Raw genomic sequence first — 12277 nt, forward strand, 5'->3', positions numbered from 1 at the left:
AAACAACTTTATTCTGCCCACATACTTGATTAACATTTTGGGTAGGTATCAATTTATATCATTCTATTCATCTACTACAGAATTGTTCCATTGACTTTTAGCTTCCATTTTTGAATCAAGAAGGTGTGGGCCAGCAGAATGCCTTATCCTTTACAATGATCAGTTTTCTCTGTAACCTTTTGAGATCTTCTCTTTGTTCCCAAGTCCACAGACTTCAAAATGACATTCCTTAGTGTGGGTCTTCATTCATTGTGTATAGCATTCAATGAGCTATATCTATACGTCTTTTTTTTTTTTCCCCTTGGAAAATTGTGTTGAATTGATGTCTTCCTCAGATAATTTTCTTTTCTGTTTTCTGTCCCTGTGATTCTCTGGATAACTTTTTACTAATGTATCAGAATTTCTGGATCAACCCTTTGATTTTTTTATCCTTTTTTCCTTTTGTATGCTATTTCTTTGGTTTTACTTCTGAGGGGGTAGATTTGCTAATTTTAATGTTCTAGTCCTTCTGAAATTTTTATCCACATTATATTTTCAATTTCTAAAAGCTCTTTTCAATTTTCTGAATGTTTATCTGTAATAGCACTGTTTTTGTTTCAGGGATCCAATGTATTTGTTTTGTCTCTGAGACTGTTAGAGGTTCCTTTTTGCAGTTTTTTTCTACTCCTTGCATTGTGTCTGTTTCCTCTTGAGTTCCCTAAATTTGTTTTGTTTTCTGGTCTTTTATGTTATAATTCTGGTGATTCTTGATCTTGTAGTCATCGTTACATATTATTTCATCAAAAAGTTAATTGGAACCTGTGTGTGTGTTTGTGTGTACACGCACGCATGCATGTGCCCACAGGTGTATATATTTGTGTGACACTTAGCAGCTGGTGACTTTCAATGGGATAATTTGGCAAGGATCTTACCTTTTTTACTGAGAACCCTTCAGATGTTGGTTTATCTGAACGTCTTTCCTCTTCAGGCTATTAGTTTCCCCAAAAAGAGATCTTTTGATTTCTTGCCTTATCCAAAATTGAGAGCCTAATTAGGGAAGGATGGAAAAGATCTTACTCTTAAGTATGCAGGGTTTTATTTAATCTTGTTATTTTCAGTAAATGCTTCATTAGCAGTGTGTGAAGCTCCAAGAGTAGATACTTGGTCATTTATTCTTTCTAGACTTAAATGGAGGTCTTTGTAATGCTGCATGGGACAGAGATCCAGGGGGCTCGTGTCTCCTTCTAGAGACTTTCAACCAGTCCTCCTGTTTTTATATTTCTCATATACTGATTGTCAAATATATCTGCATGCCTTCAATTCTTAAGCCTTTAAGAATCTCTGATGTAAATTGGCATGCTCATTGTTAGCTTTCCTTCCTTCCTACAAAATGGAAAAACACTTAGCAGAATGGTGTGACAGAAATCCTAAGATGGTTACCTCTTGTCATCGACTTCCAATCTGTGAAAAATCTGCAAGCATGTCTGATCTGCTGTCCTCTGGTCTTCTCTGCTCTTTGGGTTTATTCCATTGTTTTTCTTTCAGTGTCATTTCAGGGAGGTTTTATGAGGAAAGTTTCAGTTCCCCATGTCTAACTGGAAGGCACGGTCCTCCTCATTTCACTATAGGTTTATTATGACATTCAAATAAGGATTCTTTGTCTAAAACACTATGCAATTCATCCTTGTTAGCTTCAGGAAAGGTGCTTTTTTTCTTTTTAATTTTGAAGTCAGCATGTTGACAGCTCTGTCTTTGCTCTTTAATCACCTTGGAACTCTTGTTTTTCTTTTGACAACAAATTGCCTGTTATATTGTGGATGGCACAGTTCACCTAGGCATTTATAAATGTCAAGTTAATATTTCTTATTGGTTTTTCTGTTACATTTGTGTTTTATTACAGAAATCCACTTTTGTATCTATGCTTATTATACTTTCTCTTTTGTCTTATACATCATAAAATCATCAAAATTATGTTCTATAGAGCACGAGAAAAGTAGTTTAATATTGTAGTTCATCTTCCTTTCTCATAGAACAGGATACAATTAATATTTGTGCCTTGTAAATGACTAATTTGAGACCTGGTGATACTTTGAGAACTGTCTTAGCTTTTTTGTCACTGTGGACCTATTTTGTGGCACAACATTATGATGGGGAGCATGTAGCAGAGCAGAGCTGCTCCCTTCATGTCTGCTGGGAAGGTGAGAGAGCATGAGAATGCTTAAGAGCTTGAGTGAGAGCACAAGCCAGCAACCAGGGACCATTAGGACATACCCCCAGAACTAGCTCCCTTGAACTAGGTTCCACCTCCTCCTGTTTCCATCCTCTCTCAGTTGTCCATTGAGCTCTGAATCCATAATGGACTAATTCAGTGATGAGGTTAAAGTCCTAACCATTACAAGAACTTAATGAAAACTTTAGTTAAATAATTTTTATTTAATGATATGTTTATTAAACTCTTAAGATTAACTTCATAAGCATAGTTGATTCAAGTTTTACTAAGATTACACCCCCTCAAACCTTCTCTTATGTTGGCTACAAATTAGTCATTAAGCCCTCTTGCAACACTTAAAAACAGAAACCAAATGAAAAAATAGGACTTGAAAAGTTAATCATTTCTATTAATAAGGAATGAAACGGGGTGGGTCAGATACCTTTTGTCAATTTGAGAAAGTTCATAGATAAAGATATACTGAGTCCATCTGGGTCTTCTGGGTTTTTTTTTTTTTTTGAGTAAGGGTTGGGTGGGGAGGCTGTGGGATTCTAGGCCTCTCTTTTATACATGAAATGTTTTAACTTGCTCATTGCCTCTTATAGTGAGCTCCAAGTTCGTTCAACACTTTGTGTGTGCCCAGCAACAAGAACCATCCCTGGCATGTGGAAAGAACACTACTAAGGGGTCAGAAAGATGACAGGTGTTATTAACAGCATCTTCTATTCAGATAGGTTGCTGGTGAGGGTGTGTACTATTGAATCTTTCATGAACATTGCTATAGTTTTGTGTGCCCCTCAAGGCTTGGTTCCCTGGGTATAGCCTAGTAGAATGTCTGTAAGTCATTTGAGATGTGCTTTTGGAAGGGATTATGGGACACCAGTCTCTCCCTCTTCTCTGGTTAGAGATTTAATCATATACTTGCTCCCACATAATTGATACCTACACCATGAGGTGATGCCATCAAGGGGTGGCCCTGGTCATAGAGTCTTGTGCTATATGCTGTTTGGCCTTTTAGCCTCTAAAACTGTGAGCTAAATAAACCTTTTCCTCTTAGTATCCTGTGTTGAGTATTTTATTATAGTGATGAAGAATTGATAAATACAAACACTCTTGCCCTACTCCACTCTTGGGTCAGCCTGGATATCATTTCCTCTAGAAGCCTTCCCTGTCACTGCACTTCTTCCAAATAGAGTAGTTAGGTCTCTTATGCAATCATATAGCTTACCGAACTATTTGTGCTGTTTATTCACCTGTGTCCCTCATTAGATTAGGCTCTGCAAAAGCAGATTGTATCTAATCTAAACCATTATTGTATCCCTGGCTCCTTGGCCATTGGCTGCCAATACATATTTACCTGAAATACTCATTTTATTTTAAACAAATGGATGGCACTGTAGAACCAAAAATGATGTCCCATTTTACTTCCCATTTTGGGGAAGACTGCCCTTCAGTTTGTGCTTCCTGCCATATTTGAAGGATCATTTTTACAGTTTTTTCATTTGAAGAAAAGCATCATACTGAAGCACATTCACTTTATTACCACCCACTTAGTTATGCTTTTGCTGTCAATCTCAGCCTCATATTTTAACCACTTGAATTGTGCTTATGCATGTCTTGATAGTTTTTGATACAGATGTTAGTCTGCTTTCATTTGTGTGCTGCCTATATGTTCTTGAAATGTTTTGCTATAAAAGATATTACTTTTCTTTTAAAGCAATGGTAATGAATGTATTTAAAAACTCAGATCAGTTTCTAAGTTTGTTCTTTAGCCAGAGGGACTTGCCCACTGTCATTTTAAAAAGAAACAGGTTATTGAGTTATAGTTTACATGACATAAAGTCACCATTTTACAGTTTACAGTTCATTGGTTTTTAGTATATTTACAGAGTTGTGCAGCTGTTACCACCATATAATTGTAGATATCCCCCAAACAAACCTGTACCCATTAGTAGTCACTTCCCATTGTACTTCTTTGTCTACAGATTTGCCTATTCTGGGTATTTCATATAAATGGAATCATACATGATATGGCTTTTGTGTTGGCTCCTTTTCCTAAGCATGATGTTTGGAAGGTTCATCCATGATACACACTACTTCTTTTCCTTTTATGACTGAATAGTATTCCATTGTATCACATATTATCTGTCTCTTTATCAGTTGATGGACATTGGGGTTGTTTCATCTTTTGACTGTTTCAATATTGCTACTATGAACAAAAGTTTTTGTATGAATATATCTGATTTCAGTTCTTTTGATTGTACACCTAGGAGTGATGTTGTTTCATCATATAGCAACTAGAAATTTTGAGGAACTGTCACACTGTTTTCCAAAATGCCTATTACCATTTTACATTCTTATGAACAAATTGGATCCCTTACATATTGTTTCTTTGTTTGCCAAGACTCTTTATCACCCCCCCTTTTTAATTAGAGCTGTCAAATAAGTTGTATCTTCTTCTTTTGCATTTCTGTAGTGATTAGTGAAATATATAACTGTTTCATGTGTCTTTTAGCCATTTGTATACATTCTTTGTGATTTGTCTATTCAAAAACTGTCCTTTTTCCTTTTTTGCATTGAACTCACATCTTTAGGTTTAATTATCCATTTTGAGTTGACTATATGGTGTGGGGTAGGGATCTAGGTTTATTCTTTTGTGTGTGGAAATCCAATTGTTATCAGCACTACTGGTTGAAAAGACTATTCTTTCTGCATTGAGTTATCTTGGCATCCTCACTGAAAATTGTTTGACTGTAAATTTGAGGGATTATTTTGGGATCCTCAGTTCTATTCTGTGATCTGCCTGTCTGTCCTGACAGTATCACTCTCTGTCAGTTACTGGAAGCTTTACACTAAGTTTTGAAATTGAAAAGTTTCCCTCATAAGATTGTTTTGGTTCTCCTGGGTATTTTCACATAAATTACAGGATCAACTAGTCGATTTCTGTAAAGTCAAAGCATTTGACAGGGAATGAGTTGAATCTGTAGTGTACACTGTCATTTGACCTGAGCCTTAGCTCATTTTCTCTTTTGGGCTATGTCTTGAAGGCATGGATCTCATTATGAGTATGTGGATGTGATATTATCAGGATTCTATTATTAACTTAAGATTATAAAGGATTGAGAACATAAATATGTTATTCACTTATAACATATATACTAAAACAATAAATATTCATTCTGATGAATTGTTTTTTTTTCTTTTTAAAAATTTTTATTATTAGTTGTTCAAAACATTACATAGTTCTTGACATATCATATTTCATACATTTGATTCAAGTGGGTTATGAACCGGTTTTATAATGAGCCATACTCATGTAACAAGAACCCAGATCTAAAAAGAATATTATACAAGTATCACTGGGGCCTTTTTTTCCCCTTTCTTTGTGGGATTGAACTGTCTAGTTCAGTCTCAAATTTAATATGAAAAACTGAAGAGCATTTTAGACAGTTTACCAAATGGCATTCTTCCTAAAAGAATAACTGGGCCCTTCAACAGATGAATGGATAAAGAAAATGTGGTATATATACACAATGAAATATTAGAACCCAAAGCCTTGTGCCTGCAAAGCAAGCATTCTACCAACTGAGCTGTATCCCCAGCCCTCACTGGGGACTTTCGATATTTTACCTTATGTTCTGGTAGAGCTGAAAGTTTATCCTAACCGTATATTTGGAACATAAGATTAGTAGGTAGCATAAACACTGTTTAAGGTTATGGACTTCAGGCCTTGAGGTAGGTTCTGATCCTAACTCTACTACTTATTATCTCTGATACCATGGGGAAGTTACTTAACCTTTCTATACCTCAGTTTTCTTGTCTGTAAGACTGACATATAAAAACTACTTCATTGGGAGAATTCAGATGTGTAGATTGCTTAGAAAAGTGCCTGATGATTATATTATAGTAAATGCTATGTGTGTTGGCTATTATTATTAATGTTATTGTTATTATTGTATTTCTGTTCACTGCAATAGAAGCCCTTTGTCTGACTTGTTTATCACTATATTCCTGGATTAACACAGTGCTTGGCGCATAATAGATAGTAAATACTTTTGTTGAGGAAGGAAGAAATGAAGGGAGGGATTTTAAATAATGAATGATCATATGCCTAAATTCTTTCCTGAAGCAGCTTTTGACAGCTGTACTGTCTTTCATTTCCCACAGCTTTTGGAGCTATTTGACAGTGAAGACCCTCGGGAACGAGACTACTTAAAAACAGTTCTACACAGAATTTATGGCAAGTTTCTTGGTCTTAGAGCATTTATCCGAAAACAGATTAACAATATTTTTCTAAGGTAAGTGGAGTGTGGGGGATCGGGAGATGCAAAGTTGATGTTTTTATAGAAATACTAAATAAGCCTCCAATATTTGAACATAGTATACTGACTATTCCAACTCACTTCCTTCCCTTCCTCCTTCCTTTCCTGCCCTCTCCTCTCTCTTCTGTTTTAAGGTTTGTTTATGAAACAGAACACTTCAATGGTGTAGCTGAACTTCTGGAAATATTAGGAAGGTAAGCTCTTTCTATGTAATTACTTATCTCAGGTGAATATTATTCTGAAGATTGGGTTCAGGTGGCACAGAGAAATGCTGATCTAGGTCTCTTACTGTGTATACCCTGGGTCTCTCTCTTTTGTGCCTAGCATGTTTCCCAACTGACTCCACAAGACACTATTTCCTCTTCCTCTTGTTCCATAATTATGCATTGCTCATTCCTCTGGAATGACTGAAAAAGCCAAAAGTTCATTTATTACTATAGAGATAATATATCTAATTGTAGTCAGGCCAGTCACACCAAAACATTCTATTCTATAAGCATAGTTTCTAGGCTACCCCTCCTTTGCCATATCTGTTGAAAGCAAGTTTATAATAGATTGGGAAAATTGGCCATTTTCAGTGGAACTATGTACCCAGGTGTAGTTCTGGAACAGCTGCTGCCTGGCATAGTGGAACAAATTGAAAAGACACAGCCTAATGTTGCCGGACTTAGTTTTTCCTCTTGATACGAGGAGAAAAAGAAAATGAAACTCACCCAATTTTCTCCCATTGACCTCCCAAGGTTGGCCAGAGATTTCAGGAATGAGAAGGAATAATATCTGGAAAAGGAAAGAGATATATTAAAGGAGGAAGTTAGCAAAGCAGCCATCATATGGGGAAGATAAAGAAGGAGGAAGGAAAAAGTTAGGGCTTTTTATAAAAATCTTTTGGAAACCATTGGACTAGTTTTAAGAGCACTGGAGCCTTTGTTGGGTGATCATAAGCAAATTCACTTCTCTTAAACTTCCTTCCTACTTAAATGAACTCTTTGAAGTAACTAAAAAGTCTTGAATGCCACTCGGGTTGGTTTTGGTTATGGTTCTGGACAAACAACTGATTAATACTTAACCAGGCTCACAGAACACTTTCTTTTGGTCTTAAGTGTTGTGGTAACATTGCTAATTTGTGTCTCTTTTCTTTTTCCTAGTATTATCAATGGCTTTGCTTTACCTCTTAAGGCAGAACACAAACAGTTTCTGGTGAAAGTGTTGATCCCTTTACACACTGTCAGGAGCTTATCACTCTTCCATGCCCAGGTAGAATTTTAAAGTGCAATTACTTTTGAAGCAAGATAAAAAGTTTGCAAACTCAGTGGTTTTGATATTGATATTACCTTTATTAAAAAAAAACAAGTCTCATTAAAGTTTAAAAATACTCCCTGATGATAATTAGAATGTATAAATGATTTTTTCTGTTTACAGAAGAACTGTGGGAATATTTATAAGGTGGGAACAGCTGGTGTTCAGTCTTGTTTTTTTTGTTGATGATTTTCCCAAGTTCACACAGATATTGAACATATTGCCTACAATAGAATGTATGTGGGCTCTTCAGATTCAGATCTTTGGACATTGTGTAATAATTTTTTTAATGTTCTTGAATATTTTGTTCTACCTTACTTTGCATTGGTTCATTAGTTGCCCTTTTGTCCCCTCTTCTACTTCATTCACCATTTCTTTTTTTCACTTTGCACACAGAAATGAACATTTTCACAAGTAAACAAGTTTTCAAAATTTTTACTTTTTTTTTTTTTAAAAACCTTCATTACTTTAGAAAGCATATCCCGTCTTGTCCCCATTCTAGTTTCTGTGTGAACACTACCTTGCATGGTAAGCATGTCACTAGAAGGCAGATGATCTAGGGGTATTTTTAATTTTAGTATTTCAAACCTCTGATTCCCTTCTCCTTCCAGTGGAAATGCTATTAGTTTGCATAAAAATGTAGCAATTTTGTTCATAATGTTTCTCTTTAAATGTGAAAATGTGATTTGATGAAAAACTAATCCATTATATTTCTAATTTAGAATACTATCAAAATGTTGGTGTTTGTGAGGGTGGATTTCTTGCTTAAGAATCTTGACAAGCCCTTCACACATATTGCCATTTATTTTTGTAATGGGCTATCACATTTTGTGATCATTTAAAAGAATTTTTTCTTAGATATATTAGTATCAGATTGGGACTCTGCATTTCTCTAGGTTCTTAACTGTGACAGGTACAGCCTTTTATCTCTTTGTGAAATTGTTAGTTTGTGCTTGCCATTGCAGGCAACCAGCTGGGTCTTGAGAAAGTGCCTACCTCCCCTGTAGGATTCTTCTGAAAAGCACAGTAAAACCTAGTACTATTGATGTTAGCAAAAAGAGAAAGAAAGCCCATGAGATAAGCCCTAATAGTATGTAAATATGATATTTTCAGAATATACTGAATGTAATGTTTCACTTCTGCTTTTCATTAGCTGCAGATGCTTCATGTCTCAATACTCTTAAAAAAAAAAAAATTCTTTTGGAACCTTTTTAGTGTTTGTCTTTGGCTAGAAAAAGTAGCTTTTAGCTGGGTATTATGTCGTGCTCCTGTAGTCCCTACTCAGAAGGCTGAGGAAGGAGGATCACTTGAACCCAGAAATTCAAGACCAACCTGGGCAACACAGCGTAGCCAGACCTTGTCTTTTTTTGAAAAAGAGCTTTATATTTTGCTTGATATATTTTATTTTTATGATAGTTAAAATGAGTTCATAGTGCAGTTAAGACCAGAGTCTGGAGACATTTTAGGAAGTTTTAATACTCTATTTTTTGAGCCATTAGTATAAACAGTTCACAATTTTGTCTTTCATATTTTGTTTCTTCAGTTGGCATATTGTATAGTCCAGTTTCTGGAGAAAGATCCTTCACTCACAGAACCAGTAAGTAATGGTTTTTTCCTCTCAATTCAGAACTTAACTTTAAGAAAAATAACTTTTCCTGAAAGTAGTAGGAAAAATTAAATGCCACATGTTTTTTTTCTCCTTTCTTATTAGGTTATTAGGGGATTAATGAAATTTTGGCCTAAAACATGCAGTCAAAAAGAGGTAAGTGCTTAGTGTCAAGGAGTAACAATAGCTTACTAAGTGCTTTGCCAAGTGCCAGGCATTGAGCTAAATATGTAAATATACATCATCCAAAGCTCATTTGTAGCTCTATGAGGCAGGACTGTCCATCTCCTTTCATTAATAATGAAATTGAAGCTTAGAGGGGAAGGAAGTAGCTCACTCAAGCACACTAAGAACAGGTAAGTTGATCAGAAACCACCTCCCTAACTCCTGATCATGAGGCTTTTATCCACTGTGTTGCTCGGTCTCAGGTAACCCCAGATGAGGTCCCGTTTATATGTTCAGTTGTCAATTCTGTTGTTCTCTTCCTAGTCATTCCCTTCGTAGTATGTAAATTTTGCTGTCACTATAGATGCTATAGCAAACTTCTCACATGCTTCTTAAAACACAGTATGGATGGGATCTTAATATGTATAATCTTAAATTATATAATAGCCTTTAGTTTCATTCACAAGTAGCTCTAGAAGGTTCTGACCTACAGTCATTTGCATCTTTGCTGAGACCTAAGCAGGAACACACACAGTGTGAGGTTTTGGGAAGTGAATCCTCAAGCATGCAGCTTAGAGGTGAGCCTAACTGAATCTGCCCCAGATCTTTAGTCACTCTGCTGAAAGGTTAAAACTACGTGGAACCTGGTCTAGAAACCAAATTCAGCTGTTAGTTTTATATTTTGTGAGAATTTTAGGTAAACTTTTATGTGTGTCTTGACAAATGGCAGGGGTTCAAGCCCTGCTTTATGCAATTTCAAAAAGTCATCTAATTTCTTGATATCTGTTAGGTAAAATTAAACTGTGCATTGCTACCTAGAGCATTGCAAGATATGCCAGCAGTTTCTTATCTCATGTTTTAATTGCATACTTTTTTCTCCAGTTATTTTCTGTGGTTAAATAGGTGACAACTGTTTTTTATTTCTATCATTTTTTTCATTATATTTAATATAATTGACCAAATCAACTATTATTCCTGTTCCATCTTATAACCTAATAGTGCTGGTCTCTAGGCACATAGTGCTGAAGCCATGAGATTCACTGTGCTCTCTAGAGAGCTTATGTGTATGTGTGCAAGTACATAGAATGGGGTCAGTGTTTGTTGACAAGTTTATGTGATACCTTCATGTGGGTGAGTTAGCTCATTTGTGTTGTTCATATGACTTTTTTCTATTCTGTTAATTGGTGTATCCTATAGGAGTACTTACTGCAGTAGCGGAGACCACATTCGCTTGGCAGATGACTGCCTGCACCACTGTGTATTTCTACTTGTCCATACCATAGCCCCCCCCCCCCCCCACATTGTTTGAAAAGAGGTGGGGTAAGAGAGGTGGAGATAGCTAGGTTGCTAGCAGTAGAGAGGAAAGCCTGCTGGGAGAGTCCTGTTTCCCAGAGGCCAGGTGTAGTATGTGAGTGCTCCTTATTCCCTGGCATGTGTAGGAGTAGACTGCTTTTTTCAAACTAGGTTGGATTCTGTTTTCAGTGTTGTAGGGAACTTTTGACGTATATCCTATGGTATGAATTCTTTGTAAAATGGGATAATGCATGTTTGTTTGGTTTTATGTGTATGTTTTTCTTAAAGTGGGGTGAACTATCATTAATCATCAACAATCATGTTGATTTTTAAAATAAGTGCCTCTCATTTATGTTTTGCTTCTACTTATAGGTCATGTTCCTTGGGGAGCTGGAAGAAATTTTGGATGTGATTGAACCTTCACAATTTGTTAAAATTCAAGAACCTTTGTTTAAACAAATTGCCAAGTGTGTATCTAGTCCCCATTTTCAGGTTGGTAGTAAAGAGGACATGAGCCAGAGTGTCCTGTAGAACATGAATTGTTTTGGTTTGATTTCACTTGTCTTGAAGGAGATGTAATGAATGACAGCTGCTTTAAAAAAAAAATTATTTTTTTGTTGTTTTATTTGCTGCTTTTTATTTGAATTTCCTCACATAACAGTTCTTAACAGCCACCCTATCTTGAGCACCTGTTGCCTAATGGCTACTGTAATGGTGCCTTGTTGAATTCCTGAATACCCTGCAAGGAAGGCATTCTGTTTTTTGTTCGTTTGTTTGTTTGTTTTTTTAAACAGATTTACAGGTAGGAATAACTTATCTCAGGGAAATTACTGAGTACGAAGTGGGCTGGTTGGGTTATTATTAATTATTTTTTAATAATATTAATTATTAAAAATAATTAATAATAATTATTATTAATAGTTAATATTATTAATTATTATTAGAAGACTAAATAGTACTTAGGAGAAAAAAAATGACCCTAACATTCTTTCTGTACTGTGCTAAATGCTTTATGTACATTATTAATGAACTTTACATTATCCTCTGAGGCTCTTTTCCATTTTTTGGATGAGGCTCAGAGAATGCTTTGCACGAAGTTCCAAATTAATAGGGCATGGAGTTAAATTTTGATCTTAACTGTAGCTTCTTGCTGAAGCCCATGACCTTCACATGGCCTGCTCTGCCTCCTTGTGGCCACTCAGGGAGAACACGGGGGAGGCCGACCTTGACATCTGTTTTCAATGGTGGAGCCCTTGCTGCAGTGCTATGGAACCCACATAGGAGAAAAGAAATGGGAATCAGGGTTGAAAACATGTTTTTTTTTAATCCCCTTGCTGTCTCATTGAAGATCCATCTCACAAACCTAGAGGATTGACTGCTTGTCACTTTGAAGAGATTGTTCAGATT

General features: G+C 35.9%; 1 protein-coding gene across 2 annotated transcripts in view; it reads left to right on the forward strand.

Moving 5' to 3' along the window:
* Positions 1–12277, forward strand: part of Ppp2r5e (protein phosphatase 2 regulatory subunit B'epsilon) — a 157186-nt gene that overhangs the window by 125160 nt on the left and 19749 nt on the right. For both annotated transcript variants that reach the window (XM_027929450.3, XM_027929451.3), the window contains exons 6-11: positions 6356–6486; positions 6645–6704; positions 7656–7764; positions 9350–9403; positions 9518–9568; positions 11243–11362. In XM_027929450.3, the coding sequence (XP_027785251.1) occupies positions 6356–6486; positions 6645–6704; positions 7656–7764; positions 9350–9403; positions 9518–9568; positions 11243–11362 (525 nt within the window). The remainder of the gene's footprint in view (positions 1–6355; positions 6487–6644; positions 6705–7655; positions 7765–9349; positions 9404–9517; positions 9569–11242; positions 11363–12277) is intronic.

Source organism: Marmota flaviventris, chromosome 2 (assembly GCF_047511675.1).
Source record: "Marmota flaviventris isolate mMarFla1 chromosome 2, mMarFla1.hap1, whole genome shotgun sequence".
In the NCBI taxonomy this organism is placed as follows: Eukaryota; Metazoa; Chordata; class Mammalia; order Rodentia; family Sciuridae; genus Marmota; species Marmota flaviventris.